At 49.0% G+C, this 19,000-nt stretch overlaps 1 protein-coding gene across 7 annotated transcripts in view; it reads left to right on the forward strand.

Moving 5' to 3' along the window:
- The window catches only part of LOC105515862 (neuron-specific protein family member 2), a 61,249-nt gene extending 46,929 nt beyond the window's left edge, over window positions 1-14,320 (forward strand). For all 7 annotated transcript variants that reach the window (XM_011947815.1, XM_011947819.1, XM_011947817.1 and 4 more), the window contains 2 exons: window positions 9,368-9,478; window positions 12,460-14,320. In XM_011947815.1, the coding sequence (XP_011803205.1) occupies window positions 9,368-9,478; window positions 12,460-12,651 (303 nt within the window). In that variant the 3' untranslated portion in view covers window positions 12,652-14,320. The remainder of the gene's footprint in view (window positions 1-9,367; window positions 9,479-12,459) is intronic.
- The last annotated feature ends 4,680 nt before the right edge of the window (window positions 14,321-19,000 follow it).

The following is a 19,000-nucleotide window of genomic DNA, read 5'->3' on the forward strand; positions in this document are numbered from 1 at the left end:
GGGCAGAATTTACTGAGATTGCAACCCCTATGAACTTTCTGCTCAAGCCCCATTGTCAGCATCTTTGGGGCTCAGCCAGGAACAAGGTGCCAGGAGGCCTAATTCTGTCTCTGGAGGTTCCAGCTGCCACATACAGAAGGCAAATGTCTGTTTGGCAGCCCTGTTTTTATTTCCCCACAAAGTTTAATTTCCCTGATGTGAGTGGTTCTATTACTTTGAGGCTTCCAGGGTTTGCATTCTTCATAAAAAAGACTGGTTTATTGTGCACTGTGATGCCAAGATGTGGCAGTACCTGAGTGTTAATGAAGTTCATGTTTCCTGATATGGTGAGGGTCCTAGATCAGCATCCTGACTTGACAGTGGAAGGATTTTTGGTTTTCTCCACTGTCTTCCTAATTCCTGCGGTTTCTATCTGGGTGGTGACATACCTTACTAGAATAAGTTTACAGTATGCATTGCGCATGGTTTCTTGCTTCATTGCGCTGTTACAAGGAAATGTAGCCGCAGGACGGGAAAATATGTATCACAACATCAATTAAGGTATGGTTAGGGTTGAGGGCTTTAGAATGAGATACTCCAGAGGTCTAAGCAGACTATTCTCCTTCAGTAACCATGTGGCCTCAGACAAGTTACTAAACTTCCCTGTGCTTCAGTTTCTACAGCTGTAAAATGCAGGTAATAATTCAGCTTCCAGGGCTAAAATGAGGTTTAAAGGAGATCATACATAAAAATCACTTGCCAAATGCCTTGCTCATTATTGAATAGCCAATATGTGATTGATTGTTATTATCAGGTAAGCCCATAGGCTGAGCCAATAATGCCAGGCAATTTATAGGCACCATCTCATTTAATCTTCACAGCAATCCTATGGGGTGGGATTGATTTTTTTGGTCCCCATTTAACAGATGAAGAAAAGGGGGCTCAGAGAGATGAAGCATCTTACCCAAGGTCACACAGCTCATCAGAAGCAGAAGCAAGATTGACTCCTGTCACGATGTGGCCATAGTTACTGCAGAGAACTACCTAAATATTTTCCAGAATGCAGGGTCCAACTCTCCCAGCTGTCAGAGAGAAGCTTCTCATGTTTGAGGGGCACAGCAGGCAGACAAAGAGACCACTTCAGGATCAACTAAGAATTCTTCCAGTATCAGACAAACTATACTTCAGATGACCTTGAGAAAATTATGCAACCTCCCTTTGCCTTAGTCTCCTCATCTGAAAAATGAAGATACAATAGCAACTACCTCATAGGGCTGTCGTAAGGTTTACAAGAGCAAATCCATGTACAGTGCCAAGAACAGTGCCTGGCACAATTGGTGCCTAGTAAATGGAAGTGGGAAGTGTGTCCCAAGTGGGGCAGCAGACAGGTGAGGTTAATTACAGTGCCCTCGGAGAAGTGTCTTGAAGAGCTGTGATCAGACAGGGTAGGCTCAACATTGCCTGAGGACTTTTGGGGAAGACTTTGGGGAGGAGGAGATAGTTGAGCTGAGTCTAGGGTGAGCAGTGACTTGACAGGTTGGGGAGTGGGAACTGGCATTCTAGGCAGAGACCAGCAGCTGCAAGATCATGGGGGTGGGGAACACTGGGGTGCCTGGAGCTTGGAGGACCAGGGTTGGGGCTGAAAGGGGAGTGGAGGTTAAATCCGGAAGGGCCTTGTCTGCTCTGCCAAGGAGATGAACCCTCATCCTGTAGGTGTGGCAGCTCATTCATCAGGGAGGCAATGTGACCACGTTGGCTTGTTGGAGAGTCTAGGGTGGACCGGAATCCTAGAGGCTGGAGGCTGAGGAGCAGCACGGAGGCTGCTGCACCCAGGGGAGTGGTGATGGTGGTCTGGCCAGGGGGCGTATGATGAATACGGGAGGAGGGGGAGATAAATAAGCTATGTCAGAGGCAGAAGCTGGCAGAGCTGGTGTCTGACTGGGATGGCTCTGGGGGAGAGGTGGAGGCAGGGATTGCTGCAGAGTCAGGCCCCAGATGCGGTGGGCAGCGCTGCCTCCTGCCACAGCTGAGGCTGGTCATGAGTATGATGAAGTCAAGGTGCCCATGAGACACCTTGGTGCCTTTTCTGGACTTACGTCTTACCAACTGGGGAACCTTGGGCAAGTCGCTTCACCTCTCAGAGCCTCACTTTCTCCATCAGCAAAATGGGGATAATAATTCTACTTCATATGATTGTGATGATAGCATACACTGTGTTCCCAATAACTCTTAGCCTCTGTTATTATGATTACAACTCCTGCCACTGTGATTAGATGGAGGGAGGGTCGTGGGGCAGCGGTCACTGACTGTAGTCCTGGCACATCTTTGCCGGAGTCGCCAACTCCATGCTCTATTTTGAGTTCTTCCTCTCTTCTTTCTTGGATCTCACAAGCCTGAAGAGGAATCGTGGGTGCGTCTTCATGGGTGCCAACCCAAACCCTGATTCTCCTTAAGGTTAAGGTGCTTTTGTTGGGCACATGTGTCAGGTGGCGAGGTTGAGGAGAGGGAAGAGAACAGGAGACACACAGGTACTTCCGTGCACCACTCCATCTGCACACGGCATGGTTTGGGCCAGGTTGCATGACTGTCTGCTCGTGGATGTCTGGGGGGAGGCTGTGTGTGTGTGTATATGTGTATGTCTGTGTGTGTGTGTCCTTCTCAGTGTGTGTGTCTCTGTATGTGTATAACTGTGTGGTGTCTCTGTGTCTCTGTGTGTAACTGTGTGTGTGTCTCTGTGTTTGTCTCTGTGTGTGTGTGTCTGTGTGCGTGTTTCTCAGTATGTGTGTGTGTCTGTGTGTCTCTCTGTATGTAACTGTGTATCTCTTTGTGTGTGTTTGTCTCTGTGTGTGCGTATCTCTGTGTCTGTGTGTGTGTCTGTGTCTCTGTGTGTGTGTCTGTGTATCTGTGTGTGTACCTTTCTCTCTCTGTGTGTGTGTCTCTATGTGTCTCTCTGTGTGTGTCTGTGTGTGTATGTCTGTGTGTCTGTCTCTCTCTCTCTGTCTCTCTGGTCTTAACACTGCAGGTCAGGAAATGTGTCTGATCCGCACTTTGTATGAGTCACTGTGCTGGGCACAGAGAAAAGGGTGTGACTCTCTTGCTGTCCGAGGCCTTCCCAGTAGAAGGTGGCTGGGAGGCGTGAGGGGTGATGGGGATGCAGTGTGCTCCTGTGGAGGAGGAACTGAAGCAGGCCCCAGCTACAGAGCAGGGACGGATTGGGGTTCAGAGCTGGAGCTGAATGCTGAGATGTTCTCCTTGCTGAGGAAGGGCACATGGGGGCTCCAGGCCTGGCCCAAGGCCCAGAGAAGCAACTGCAGGAACTCTTAGGGTGCCAGGGCTGGAGGGGACAGTGTGAACCAGTGGGGAGAGGTACATGAGACTGGAGGGTGGCTGAGGGGGTGCAGGCTGAGCGGAGATGTTACCCCGACAGCACCAGGGCTGCCTCTCTGGGGAGCTTCTCTCTTGGGCAGGACAAGGGTGATATTGGCCTCCAAAGCCCTACAGGGTTGACCCCTGCCTTCCTTCCAGCCTCACCTCAGTGCTCTCTCCTCCTTGTCCCCTCTGTCACAGACAGACTGCTCCTTCCAGGCCCTCTGGAACCACGAGCTCCTCTTCGTTGTAGGATCTCTGGGCAGCCAGGAATGCTGCAGTGCTCTGGCCCGGGGTTGCCTGGAGCCCAGTCCCCTCTCGCTTCCAGGACCACCCCATCAAAGAGCAACCTTCGTGTGCTCTGTTCAGACCACATTCAGTGCTTGGTTTGTGGTTATTTCTTTGGTGATTTGCTCATTGAATGTCTGACTGTCCCGCCTGTGAACTGCTTGAGGCCATGATGGTGCACAGCATCCGGCTCACAGTAGGCCCTTTAATAGACTCGCACTGAGCGGACGGCAAGTGGCTGAGTGAGTAGATGAGGGTGGATGACGAGTGGCTGAGTGAGTGGTTGAGGGCGGACAACGAGTGGCTGAGTGAGTAGATGAGGGCGGATGATGAGTGGCTGAGTGAGTGGGTGAGGGGAGACGGGTGCAGAGAGAGTGTGATTCCGTGGTGAGGATTGTGCCTCTAATGAAACCCTCCAATCTAGTGCAGGAGAACTAGCGAGCTGTTTATTGTGAGGCTTAGGTTGTTACATTCAAGAGCTGAAACCAAGGGCTTTAGAACATCTCTGAGGATGGAGGTTATATAAACCGAGTCAATAAATATTGATGTGGAATCCGGCTTTCATGTTGAGGTGCTTTGTGGGGAAGTGGGAGTTCCTCTCCCCAGCCCTCTTAGGCTCGCCCGGCATGGCGGGAGCTTTGTTGCAGGGATCAGGCACGTGGGGCCCCTGAATTTCACAAATCCACCAGAAAGGGAGGCCGGGTTCAGTAGGATGCCTCGCAGAACTGAAACCTGCCTGTAGGAAATCTCGCCCTGGAACCAAATGAAGACTCTCCAGCTCCTGCCCCACCCCAACAACCACTGGCAACTCCGTCATCCAGAATCCAGAAAGCTCACCTGTGAAACTCTCCGGCCTGAGCCGACCCTTCCTCCTCTTGTCTCGCAGTGCTGCGCTCACCTCCTATGCCATCTTAGGCCATTGACTCCACCTCACTGCCCTGTCTGGCCTCAGCACCTGAGACACGCCCTACCACATCAGCCTTCCCACTGGCCTCCTTGCCTTCAGCCATCCCCCTGCAAACATGCCTTCTGTTGCCCCAGAGACATTACTCCAAAACATAATTCTGACCCTGTCACTTCCCTGCTTAGAACCGTCACTGGCTCCCTGTTGTCCTTAAGATCAAGTCCAAGTGTAATCTGTTCTTTGCCCCCTGCCCAGGCCCCCATGCTTCCCCATCACTCACACCCTTGGGCCAGTCATGCCAAGGCCTATGATGCTTCCAGAACAGCCCATGTGCTTTCCATGTTCTGTCCATGGCTGATGCCATTTCCTCTGCTCAGAGCCTTCTTCCCCCCCATCCTAATGTTCTTCCATGAAGTCACTTCTGATGTCACATCCCCCAGGAGGACATCCCTGATGCTCCCACCCCCAGGTTAGTTAGGTCCAGCAGCCCCCTGTGCTGATGGCCTGTCATGGTGTCGCCTCTGTGTTGCAAGTGTCTGCTCCCATCAGTCTATCTCTCCCTCCCCCTGTAGACTGTGAGGCCTCAAGGGAGAGCCTGTGCCTGATTCACCACAACGTGCTGTCTGACCTCACCAGACTCTTAGGGAATGATTGGCCTTCAGTTGCAGAAGTTACCAAAATTCAGGACAGGGAGGCAAACTCTCCTTCAGCTAAACCAGCCTCCATTCAGCCTAATTCTGGGGTCATGGAACATGTGGTGTGGGCTGGCGGAAGTTAGCCCTGCTTGGGCAGAATCCCGTGGGCTGAGCCGCACCCGTGGCAACCAGTCAGCGTTAGGCCCTTGACTCTGATAGTCATGGAGGACACTCGGCAAGTGTCAGCACACAGGACTGCTTGCATGTGGGGACCACCTGGGGGCCTCAAGAAATGCCGAGGCCTGGACTGCACCCCCAGAGATTCTGGTGTAATTGGTTTGAGGTGGGGCTGGAGCACCAGGATCATTTGAAACGTTTGAATCCCAGGGCATTCTAACATGTGCAGCTGCTTGAGAACCACTCACAGGTAGTCCTACTAGAGCAGTGCTGCTCTTCCTGGTTACACATGGTAATTACCTGGAGAGCCTTGTCCTGGACCCATGGAATCAGAACCCATGGGGGTGGTGACAACCTAGGCATCAGCATTTCTGAGCGCCTCAGCTGCTTCTAATTTGAAGCAGGGTTTGAAACCACTACCTCACAGGAACCTCCCTCCCTCCCTTTTCTTTTTCCAGAAGCATTTGCTGGAGGCCTGCTCTGTGCTAGTGCTCTCTGGCCCTGGTGGCGCTTTGGTGAATCAGCCCCTGCAGTTCCTATTTGGGATTTCTTAACTCAGGGGGCATTAGCAGTGGAGCAGCCCACCCTGTAAAGGGAACCTGTCCCACAGGCGGGCTTGCTGGGTCCTGCACCAGCTCCTAGCGCCCCTTTACTAACCCGCTGCTGACCAGGGGCCGCATCCAGCCCTGGCTGGGCATGTCCATACCCATGTTGGGAGGTCTTGCCCGGCTCCTGAGTCTCCCAAGAGGCCTGGGACTCTGCCTAGGCAAGATTGGGGGTTGCACATGGTCATTGGGATGGGAACCTTTCCAGCAGCTTCCTCAGACCCTGCATCATCAGGCTGGAGGCAATGGCAGGCTGGGGCTGAGGCTCTGAACTCCCTCCTGCGCACACACAAGCTCTGCAGCTGCACTGCAGTCCGTGAATGAGCCTGTGGCTATACGCAACTCTGTTGGCTGGGCCCAGGTGTGTTCTCTTTGAGGGGACAGGATGCCAACAGGATTTTAATGTCCCTTTAACAGAAAGGGTCACCACTTAGGAAATTGGCTCCCTGTCCCCAGGACAGAGCTGCAGGTGCCAGGCTGCTGCCTGAACTCTGGGCATTTATCTTAAAAAACTAAGAGAAAACTCATGTAACATAAACACAACGACTTTAAAGTGAGCAGTGCAGTGGCATTTAGTGTATTCATAATGTTGTGCAACCATCACCTCTGTCTAGTTTCAAAACGTTTTCATTACCCCAAAAGGAAACGCTATACCCCTTATCAGTCATTCCCCATCCCCCCAGACCCCCTAGCAGGCTCCAGTCTGCACCTGCTTCTGTGCATTTCCCCATTCTGGGTAGCTTGTCAGATGGAATCACATGACATGTGGCTGTTGGCATCTGGGTTCTTTGGCTCAGCGTCACGTTTGGAAGGGCCGTCTGCATCTGCAGCTGGTCCTTCATTCCCTTTCATGGCTGAATAACATTCCGTTGCATGGATAGACCACAATTTGTTTATTCATTCATCAGCGGATGGAAATTTGGGCTGTTTCTACCTTTTGGCTATTGGGAAATCTGGGCATTTAAAATTTTTTATATCTCTACTCCATGTAGACTTGATCATGTGTTCCTGGGTCCTCAGCATTTGTGAGTCCTGGTCTTGGCTGGCCCCCTTTCCTGTACTGTTCAAATAGGAGGTTCCTAGGGTGCGTATGTGTCTTCAGGGTATCTCTTGCTTTAAGTCCAACTTCTCTTGATTTCTCCATCTCGGCTCCACCTCTTGCCTGTGTGATAAGTGGACTGATCTCTGCACCATCTCACCCCATACTGTTATCACTGCAATCCAGGGCAGGAGGCTGATAAGCATGCAACGGGCTTCAACTGCTGGCTTGGGGTAATGGAGAGAATGGACAGCACATTGTGTCAACAGTAGCTTAAAAACAGTACTGTCCTAAAACTTCATACACACACTCATTAGGAATTGCTCATAGACAGTGTCTGCCCATGAGATGTGGACAGAATCCTCCCCACATCCATCTTCCTCTTTTCCTTTTCAAATTCCTCCTGTCCAGTATTTAAAACTGCCAACAAACAACTTCATATTTTTGGAGTAGTGTAGACTCCTGTCTCCTTCTTTCCTTATAAACATGCCCTGGGGTGGAAAAGAGATGGCATGGACACTCCCAAAGTTATTTTTATTCTTTTCCTGAATCAAAAAGAACATTTCCTCCATGAGAAGAATCCTGCCATATTTCTGGGCCAACTGACTGAAAGGGACACTGGCTTTAAAAAATAACACACACACAAATTCTGCTTGTAATATCAGATGCCGCAGTGTCATGGGGGCATCCCTGCCCCCTTGTACATAGGTGGTGGGATGGGGTCAGTGCAAGCCTAGAGATGCCTCTGACATTAACCAATGACTGATTTCAGATGAATCCTGATGGTGCCCCCACTTAGTTTGGTGTTGTATTGTTTTTTTAAAGGTTGCTTTCAGATAGTAGTTAGGAACTGGGTTTATGCTCTGAATGAGCTGGAGACCACTGCATGCTTTCGAGCAGAAAAGGGCCATGCTTTCTTTTATTTATTTATTTATTTATTTATTTAGATGGAGTCTCACTCTGTCACCCAGGCTGGAGTGCAGTGGCGCCATCTCAGCTCACTACAGCCTCCACCTTCCAGGTGCAAGCAATTCTCCTGCCTCAGCCTCCCGAGTAGCTGGGATTACAGGTGTGTGCTACCACGCCTGGCTAATTTTTGTATTTTTAGTAGAGACGGGGTTTCACCGTGTTGGGCAAGCTGGTCACGAACTCCTGACCTCAAGTGATCTTCCCACCTCGGCCTCCCAAAGTGCTGAGATTACAGGTGTGAGCCACTGCACCTGGCCCCTGCTTTGTTTTAGATTTTATAAGGCTCTCTCTGGTTGCTGTGTGCTGAATACACCCTAGAGGACAGGGAAGTCATCGCTAGTTAGAAGGCTGTTAGATGCTGCAGATGAGATGATGATCGCTTCCACTTGGTTGGACATGATGGAGGTGGTAAGAAGTGGTCAGGTTATGTGTGTCTTTGAAGGCAGAAATGATAGTTTCTTCTGGTAGATTGGATGTGGTGTGTGAGAAAAAGGGAGTCAAGGATGACTTCAGGATATTTGGCCTGAGTGTCTGCAAATGTGAAATTGACATATTCTGAGATGAAGAAGAATGCAGGCGGAGCAGGTTTGGGTTGGGAGGAGAGCAGGAATTTGGTTTGGGAATGTGTTGAAAGTGTGTTAGATGTCCAAGTAAAGGCGAAAGAAGCAGTTGATGTCCAAGGTTGGAATGCACCAGTGGTGGCGTGGGGTAGGGATGGAAAGCAGGAAGCACTGAAAGTGACGGCTTATTGATCAGCCCCCTTACATCCCACATAGTTATCAGAAAAAGTAAAATGAGGGGGAAATCGCATGTTAAATCAGAAAGGAGCGGTCGGGCGCAGTGGTTCATGCCTGTAATCCCAGTACTTTGGGAGGCCAAGTTTGGGAGGTGACTTTGGATCACCTGAGATCAGGAGTTCAAGACCAGCCTGGCCAGCATGGTGAAACCCTGTCTCTACTAAAAAATACAAAAATTAGCCAGGTGTGTTGGTGGATGCCTGTAATCCCAGTTACTTGGAAGCCTGAGGCAGGGAGAAGCGCTTGAACCCGGGAGGCAAAGGTTGCAGTGAGCTGAGATGGCGCCATCGCACTCCAGCTCTCCAGCCTGGGTGACAGAGTGAGACTCCATCTCACAACAACAAACAAACAAACAAAACAAAGCAAAACAAAACAAAACCAGAGCTTCAGAGATTATCCTGAAGAAGGCGTAAACAGGCCCAAAGAGCACAGGTGATTTGCCTAAGACTGCAAGTTAGTAACAAAGCCGAGACAGAACCAGTTCCTTGGACCTGTCCCCCTTTCTAGCACACCATGCTGCCTGCCAGTCCTGGACTCTGAAGGCTGCATGCACATACCGAAGGTGGGCAGACTGAGGCTGGATGACTCTCAATTTTGTGTTCCTCCAGGTCACCATCCTTGTCAGCCTGGCCCTAGCTTTCCTTGCGTGCATCGTGTTCCTGGTGGTTTACAAAGCCTTCACCTATGACCACAGCTGCCCAGAGGGATTCGTCTATAAGGTAAGAGGTGGTTGGGTAGCCCCAGGTTACTTTCAAGTTCAGTAAGAGAGTTAATCAATGTCTTCTCTTCACTGGTGTCCAAATTCTGGGTATGACAACCTCCTTACTGACTCTTTAAAATGGAATATGTGTTTGGCAAGGAGTTTCCAAGTTTTCCTGAGGGACTCAGTCTCCAATAGGCAGTAGAGTTCCTCCCCCAAGATGGTGCTCTCCAGGGTCAGGAGGTGGTCCAGCTTCTACGGCACATCAACAATGAGGGAAGCAGCTCGCTACCTCTTGACATGGACTCTTCCGTTTTGGAAAAGCTTGGCTTGGTGTGGGCCTTCGTGGCTCAATGGCTATTTGCTTACCCTTGCAGTGGCCCTCCAGAGGTGTGAAGGCAGGGCTGGTGCCTCTGAGGTTCTTTGAAGCTCTGTCTCCAAGTCTCCCCTTGACCCACACTCTGATTAAACTCCTCTGAGAGAACGGAACCTGCTGCATGACCTCCGGGAGTCTCCTTGCCCCTCTGAACCTCATTTTCTCCCCTGCAAAATGGGGGCTGATAATGCCTGTTCCCAGGATTTTTGGGAGGCCTTACGGAGAGAATTTAAGTAAAATCAGTTAACAAAGGGCCTATTAGATAATGCGCTCTCAACAAATGTTAGTTGCAATAAAGACAGAGTCTGTTTCAGAGTGAACACAGCTGATGCTATTAATATTTATAATTACCATTTGCTGAGTATCTCTAATACATCAGAACCTTTGCTGAATGTTTCCTTAAACATTATTTCAATTGGGCTGTACAACCATTCTGAGAAATATGGTTTCTTTGGCTCCCATTTCACACATGAGGAATTAAACGTAGAGAGTGTTTAGTTAAGAGGGTTTTCCAAGACATCACAATAATTCTGTTTTGATGTGGGGAGATCAAATAGGAAGTGTGCCAGCCTGCAAATGTGTATCCTTCGGTTCTGCACCGCCTGGATTACACTCCAATCTGACCGCCTCTAGCTGGTTGACTCACCTATCGCCTGGTTGCCTCTCTGGGCCATTGCTCACAGCCAATGACTATTTATTTCCTCCATTATATACTTACATCTCTTTTCTCTTATATCAAAAGTCTTGGCTCCTAACAGCGTTCATGTAATGATGTATTTGCCTTATCCTACAATATGTATAGCAATATATATAGTCACAAAATAGCACCAATATTACTACTAAGAGGTAATGAACCGGGAGACTACTGAACGATCTTGGAGGTTTCTCTGCAGCTCCATGTGTCCTTGGAATACACTCCCACCAAGGGTGTAATCTGACCTCCTAAACTTCCATGGAGGAGGTTCAGATCTGGCTTCCTAGACTACACTCCAAGGGGTCAGAAGCTGAGGTTCTGAGACCATCTTGACCAACATGGAGAAACCCCATCTCTACCAAAAAATACAAAATTAGCCAAGTGTGGTGGCACATGCCTGTAATCCCAGCTACTTGGGAGGCTGAGGTAGGAGAATTGCTTCAACCCGGGAGGTAGAGGTTGCAGTAAGCCAAGGTCATGCCATTGCACTCCAGCCTGGGGGACAGAGCAAGACTCTGTCTCAAAAAAAAAAAGAAGCTGAGGTTCGGGAAGACTCAAAACAATGGGAACAGTAGGGGACAGTTGAATAAACTGTGACACATCCACACGGCGAATGTCACTACAACTGGGAAAATAAGGAAGGAAGGCCTACATACATGGACAAAGAATGCTCCTTAAGATAGTAGGGATGAATGATGGAAGGAAGGTCCTGCCTGTGTGTAGGCAAAGGGGAGGTGAGCGCTACTTGCTTATTGTTTTGGAACGAAATTCAGGAAGGATAAATTTTAAAAATTAATAAAAATGGTTCATCCTGAGGAAGGGATGGACACAAGGCTTCTTCGGATCTATCTTCTTAAATATTTGTCCTTGAAATATGTAAATGTTTGACATATCTAAAAATAAATAAATGAGAAAAAGCAAGAGGTTCGTTGTTTAAAGAACCTAGCTCTATATCAAGTTAAGGACATAAACGTGCAAAGAAAAGAAATATTTCAACCGGTTGTAGATGACAGCATGTTCACCTCCCACCCTTGGTGGAGTGTATTCTAAGGACACATGGAGCTGCAGGGAAACCTCCAAGTTTGTCCAGTAGTCCGCAGGTTCATTACCTCTTAGTAGTAATATTAGTGCTGTTTTGTGACTGTTCTATATTTATTGTAGGATAATGCAAATACATCATTACATGAATGTTGTTAGGAACCAAGACTTTTTTTTCTTTTTCTTTTCTTGAGATGGAATTTCGCTTCGTCACCCAGGCTGGAGTGCAGTGGCACCATCTCAGCTCACTGCAACCTCTGCCTCCTGGGTTCAAGCGATTCTCCTGCCTCAGCCTCCTGAGTAGCTGGGATTATAGGCATGCACCACCATGCCCAGCTAATTTTTGTATTTTTAGTAGTGATGGGGTTTCACTCTGTTGGTCAGGCTGGTCTTGAACTCCTGACCTTGTGATCTGCCCACCTCGGCCTCCCAAAGTGCTGGAATTACAGGCGTGAGCCACCGCACCCGGCAAGACTTTTGATGTAAGAGAAAGAAGATGCAAGTGTGAAATGGAGGAAATAAATAGTCATTGGCCATGAACAACACCCCAGAGAGGCAACCAGAGGATAAGTGAATCAGCCAGCTAGAGGGAGTCTGTGGGGTTCCCTAGAGCGTCCACTAGAGCCGGACAGTCAGTGCGCAGAGAAGGCTGGCCTTGAATCAGTGTCAATATCAGGTTCGGGTCGTCTGGCTTCTTCTAAGTGGAGCTTTGGTGTTTGTGCTGGTGCTGGTGTTGGGAAGGCTGCTGCATGCCAGGCCCAGGTCGGGAGCTGTCACCTGCCCTCTGGCCCACAGCCCAGTGCAGCTGCGCCCCAATCAGGGTGGCTGTGTTGGTAGGCAGGCTGGAAGCAGTTTGCTGAATGACCCCTGACTCTGTCTCTTTCTTCCCCAGCACAAACGCTGTATCCCAGCCTCCCTGGATGCGTACTACTCCTCCCAGGACCCCAATTCCAGAAGCCGCTTCTACACAGTCATCAGCCACTACAGTGTGGCCAAGCAGAGCACTGCCCGGGCCATCGGGCCGTGGCTGTCGGCAGCCGCTGTCATCCATGAGCCCAAGCCGCCCAAGACCCAGGGCCACTAGAGGCCTGCCCCAGCCAGAATGGGGGGCGGGGTGGAGAGGAGGACCCCCATTGGCTAAGCCAAGCTCCAGTTACAAGACAACACTGTACTCCTGGGATATGGGGGCGGGGGCGGGGCAGGGCAGGGTGGGGGGAGGAGCGCACCGAAAACATGGTGTGTGCTGGAGTTGTCTGAACCGATATTTCTTTTCGTTCCTTGGTATTGTTGATTCGTCCCCGAGTCAGGCTCATGTACAAAGGCATGTTTCGTGTTGATTGTTCCCATGTAAGATATTTTTAAAGCCACTGCTTATTCTTTGTTAGGAAGATGTAACAGCAGAAAAGGAAAGAAACAAAGAACATGAACAAAAAGCATTAAACTGGCTCCATCGGAAGACGTTGAAGGGCAGTGAAGAGCACAGACTCTGTGGGCTTCTTAGATAAGAAAACGTGGCTTCAGTGGGGGGTTCGGGGGTGCAGAATATGTGAGTGACACAGACTGGGACTCTTCGGTTAGCCTGTGGTCTGCAGGGTAGGAACGCAGGAAATGAGGAATGGCCAAGCTGGAGAGAAGAACTGATTTTGGCATTACTAAGCCCAGAATGCACATAACCCATAGTGAAATGTACTGTCCTCTGGTGCATTTTGCAAGATGAGCACAAACTTTCTGGGCCTCCATACTAGGACCTGGGCAGACCCGCATGACCTGGGCTCTGAATGCTCACCCTGCGACGGTGGGTTCTGCATCAGCAAATGCTGAGAAGTGGGCAGATTTTCTTTGTCTTTTGCTTGCATTTTCTAGATCCACACCTGGATACTGCCCATGTTGATGAGACAGCAGCGAGGGGAGAGGGAGGGAAGGAAGGTGCGGCTGCAAGAAGGAAGGCACGGGACAGGCATGTGACACTAGGCCACCAGCCATAAGCACAGGCACCGACTTTTCAGTTCTTGTTTGTTGTTTCCCAAAGTGCTGCTAAAAATAGCAACAACAATAGGATTCCAACCAGGAGCCTCAGGTGACAGCCAGGAAGAGATCTGAAGATCCCGCCGCCACAATGCCAAATCCTTTCTAAAGGAAGCTGAAAAATGGGACTGTCTTTTGCCCACTTTGTTGTGTTAAAAGGGGACATTTGTCCAAACTCCCCAACTGAGTTCTAGAAGCTCCTGACAAGGAGCAGCATCCAGCCTTGACCAGGCCTCCCAGTTCCCTGGAATCAGGCATTCCCCTGCCTCTCCTAAACGTTTCAGGGAGGCCAGTTCTGCAGGGTCAGCTTCAGGACCCACAGGGCCAGAACCGGCTGGGAGAGTTGGTTATTTGAGATGTGGTACTGCTTCCTCACGAGTCTCCGACAGGTCACGTAAAGGGTGTTTTTTTGTGGCTTGCTGTGTTGCTGAAATCATCATATGCAACAGCTGGGTACTAAGACTAGCATAGCTCAAACTATCCTGCCAAACGCTCTCATCTGATTTTTCCTCCCTTCTCCCCCAACCTCCCATCACCCTGAGTCACCTGTAAATTCATTTGTCATCCAAAGCGGAATAACAAATTGTCCCTAGCAAAACCGCTGAACGCTTTATAATTTTGTGGTGTATTTTTGTCAGTAGGTAGCAGAGGCTGAAGTATTTTTTGGTGTAATTCTTGAAATTTTCTGACAGGAAACAAATAAAGATAGATGTGTCTGAGAGTCTTGACCTTCCTTTGCAATGTTCTTTTATCTGCCGCTCAGTGAGCCTGATGGGGAAGATGCGGGGCGTGGGGGTCCCAGAGGGCAGGGTGAGCCCTACAGTGTCCTATTGGGCTGGGGCTAGGATTGGACTGTAGGGCAATGTCCATCCTCAGGTCACTGGGGCCTAAGATGGTGTTGGGGTCCTAAGGAAGGACCGAGAGGTGTACCCAGCTGCTTATCTGCCAGCTCAATGTCCTTCATGCAGTGGATGCCTACTGGGCGGCTTCTAGGGCCAGGCTGTGCTGGGCATGGGGAATGGGAATACAGCAACGGATGGCACAGAATCACTGCCCTGAAGTCTGGCGATGGAGTCAGATATGAAAATAAAGGTGTGGTAATGCCCTTGACTTAATGCAACTGGTGGTTAGCCACAACTGAGGAGGAAGATGTTGAGGATCCCTTTTTAAATTGCTCATTTTGGGCTTAGCATGACCTTGGCAGGTAGGGGACATTGACCCCATTAGACAGATGAAGACATGGAGGCTCAGAGGGGAAAAAGAGACTGTATTAGGGCTGTAGCAGAGCAGTGGGGGTCCAAACCCAGGCTTGCGGGACTCCTTTGCATCCCCACACTACTTCTGTCCCATGTTAGACCCTGAGCAACACTGTCTAGTGCTTTTCCAGAAAGTCAAGTTGCAGCTCTAAGAGTGAATGAGCTGATTCTCAGCCGGAACTCGGTATCAGTGGTGACTGTGAAGAAAAGCCAACCCCGAAATGCCCTGTGCTCCATGCCGAGTACTAAATGCCTTATGTGTCTTCGTTCCTACAACCCTCCTACCAGTTCTGTGAAGTAGGTGCTCCCACCTTCAACACCACTGCCATCCGCTTCGTCATCATCATCCCCGTTTGGGGACGAAGAACTGGAGGAACTGAGCTGCGAAGCAGCTTGCTCGAGGTCACGTAGTCAGCAGCAGAGCTGTGATTGAAGCCCACACCTTTTTGGTGCCAGAGTCTTAAGCACTGTGCCATGCTGCAGTGACCATGCATCTTTGCATCTTGCTTTATAGGTTATAGTTTGTGCTCACACATCTCCTCTAACGTGGATGGCAGGCCATCTGAAGAGACCAGGATTGACTTTGGGCAGAGTTGGAAGCTGAGGCTCCAAGCGGGTTGCTATGCTAGGGGTTGGGGCTGAACATGCACGGCGGTTGGGAGAGAGAAGGGAGACGACACAGCACCTCCTGGCTGGGGCTGCACAGGCTGCTGAGCACAGGGCCTCAGACAGCCCTGCCCACTCCTATACAGCCTCTGGTTTCCAGCCCGGCTTTGGGAGATGGCGAGTGGGAGAGTGCAGGGATCGGCACTGGCATCCCACCCACAAAGCCTGGCTGAGCCACATAGCCAGCACAGAAACACCCAACGTTTCTTTCAATTACACAGAATCAGTGAAAGGCTTAATGAACATATGTACAAACACTCTGTCATAAGTGGATTTGCCACTCCAGTGCCTCAAAAAGTAAGAAAGCTATCACTTCTCTGGAATGAACAGCCTATGGGTGAATGAGTAGAAACGAGGGAGAAAGAGAGGGCCAGAAGATGGGTGCAGATATTTCTGTTTTAGGAGTAACTCTGGGGCCAAGTGCTATCCTTATCGGAATATAGTGCTATCCTCTGTAGGAATACACGACGATGCCTAACTCTTCCCATGAATGTATCCAAGGAGTGTGGCATCAGTTAGAAGAGTTTAACCCAAGTGGGTTTGGTTAGGGACATCTCTGAATTTTGCAGGATGGGGTGTTACAGAGCCCTGCTGGTCAGGGGAGCAAGGCAATGATCCTAAAAACAGCACCTTGGTTTGTAGATTAAGCTCTGTTTGTGTATTTTGCATGCTTTTTAATCTACTGACCAACACTGGAACCTCCCCAGATCGTCCCCCAGATAAGACAGGATGAAGGTTGTGCAGAGAGGGTGACTGGGCTGGGCCTGCATGTGGCAAGAAATTCTGAGGCAGGAGGGCATGTCTGTGTGGGTGTCAGCCTGGGTTCTGGGAGAACCTGGTCTTGGAACTGGGCCTTGAAGGACGGGTTGCACTATGACAGGAAGAATTTGAAAGGGTGGAGGAGAGACAGGAGAATTCGGGAGGGAAAGCCCAGGGCTTCTGCTCATAAGGCTGCTGGGATGCCTCCCCCAAGCCAATGCCAGAGGCAAAGATTCAAGTCCGTGCCCCGGGCTCGCAGTCCAGGCTAGGAGAGAGGAGGAGCGAGATGAAAGAGCAGCCCATAGCTGCATACTGGGGAGAAACAGTGATGGTGCCCGGAGGCATCCCAGCGGTCGATCGGATCAGAAGGTATTTAGGGAGATACACATTTTTTTCTGGAAAATTGAAAGGCCACCTGTCAGAACTGCTGTTGGTCAATTTATCTTCCCTCAACTCCTGCGATGTGCTCTAATCCAAATGGGAGTCATGTGGAAGAAGAAGAACTTGATCCCCAATAATTTTTCCAAGAAGCACACAATACCATCTCTTTAAAAAATAGCACTCCTGAACAGTGGAGAGAAAAGGACTGGCTTCCACGGCAACGGCAACGCGGTTTCCCATAGCTCTGACTCAGTCTAGCAGAGCAGGCTGTTTATCTGAGTCTGTCCTTTTGTCAGAAATGACCTGTTTCTGAAAACACAGATCTAGAGTTCACTTAGTCAAAGCTGCCCCCAAAGATGGTTGCGCCTCCCTCTCTGGACACTCCCCAGTCCTCTCTCTCCTCACTGTCTCCTCTCTTTCTCTTAATCTTTCTCTTTTTCTGTCTCTGCCTCACTGTCTCCTTCCGAGGGAATGTTGTCTAGAGGCTGTGGACTGAGCTTACGTAATTTATTTTTCAATTGCAGGCCCTTGGTGAGAGCCTTGCTGGGTTTGGGCACAGGTGTTGGGGGTGTGGCTGGTGGCACAAGGAGAGGTCAGACCCTGGAGGAGAGCAGGCGACCCTGGGACCCAGTGCGACTCCTGCACCTGCCTCTGCTAGTTCCCTTCCTCTCTTTACACTGCAGTTCCTCATCTTTAAATGGGAATAAGAATTGTTCCTACCTCAAATTGTGAGAACTCCGTGACATAGTGTTTAAAGATTTACCTAGAGCAGGAACTCGGCAAATTGTAGCTACTGTGGATCAATCTCTCTGCCTCAGTTTCCTTACCTGTAAATTGGAATTACTTGTAAATACCACCCCTTCCCTGCCCTCCACCAATAGGGTTGCTGTGGGTTAAAATAAGGTACTGGCCTTGAAATGACTACAACAGAGAAACGGATTACCTCCTGCCCACCTTCAGAAAGCTCCCAGGCCCTGTCCCTTTCCTCCCAGGGCAGCCTTATGTCATCTACAACATGTGCCCCAACACAAAGCCACAGGCTGCCCCCATTTTCTTCATGTCGACTCACAGTTCTCAGTTGCTGCATTTAGTTATACAAGTACATCATCTTAAAAAAAATTTCATTGAATCTTAAGTTCCGGGGTCCAGGTACAGGATGTGCAGGTTTGTTACATAGGTAAATGTGTGTCGTGGTGACTTGCTGCACCTGTCGACCCATCACTTAGGTATTAAGTCCAGCACACATTAGCTATTTATCCTGATGCTCTCCCTCCCCCGACCCCATTCCCCGACAGGCCCCAGTGTGTGTTGTTCCCCTCCCTGTGTCCATGTGGTTCTCTTTGTGCAGCTCCCACTTATAAGTAGGAACATGCCATGTTTGGTTTTCTGTTCCTGTGTTAGTTTGCTGAGAATGATGGCTTCCAGTTCCATCCATGTCCCTGCAAAGGACATGATCTCATTCCTTTTTATGGCTGCATAGTATTCCATGGTGTATATATATCACATTTTCTGTACCCTGTCTATCATTGATGGGCACAAATACATCATTTTTAAAGATTACAAATAAAGTGTTGCTTTGAGGTCTCTGTCACATTTTCCAAAACCATTTTGATTAAATTATTTACATGAACTCAAAATAAGCAATAAATAAATAAATAATAAAATAAAATAAGAAAACAAGATTACAGACTTTATTCAAATCTCACCAGTCTTTCCACTAAAATCCTTTCTCTGTTTCAGGATCTGATCCAAGCCCCTGGATTGCATTCAGTTGTCTCCTCAGTCCTTTCAGATTTGTGACAATTCCTGCCTTACCTAGTCTCTCACAACCTTGACACCTTGGATGTGCTGATCAGGTACTTTGTAGCCTATCTCTCAATTTTGTCTGATGTTTTTCCATGATCACACTGAAGATATGGATTTTGGAGGAAAAATTGCCAGAGGTGCCCTTCTTAGAGCATCATATCACGAGTACAAGATATTGATATGTCTTATTACTGGCAAAGTTAACCATGATCCTTTGGTTTAGGTGGCATTTGCCAGGTTTCTCTATTACAAGTTATATTTTTTTCTTTGTAATTAGTAAAAATTTGAGGGAAGTTCCTTTGAGGACAATGCAAAATATTCTGTTTCTTCTTTCACACATGAATGTTAGTGTTTATCAATGGGTCTTACCTGCAGCAGTTACTGTTACAGTGTTCTAATAGTACTTTTCTATCTCTCCCATTTCTTGTACATTTATTAACTGGAATTCCCCGCTAAGGAAGAGTTGTCCCATCTCCACATTTATTTATTCAATCATTTATTTATATTAGTGTAGACTCATAAATATTTCTTTATTCTTTG

This window comes from Colobus angolensis, unplaced genomic scaffold (assembly GCF_000951035.1).
Source record: "Colobus angolensis palliatus isolate OR3802 unplaced genomic scaffold, Cang.pa_1.0 Scaffold27, whole genome shotgun sequence".
Taxonomy (NCBI): domain Eukaryota; kingdom Metazoa; phylum Chordata; class Mammalia; order Primates; family Cercopithecidae; genus Colobus; species Colobus angolensis.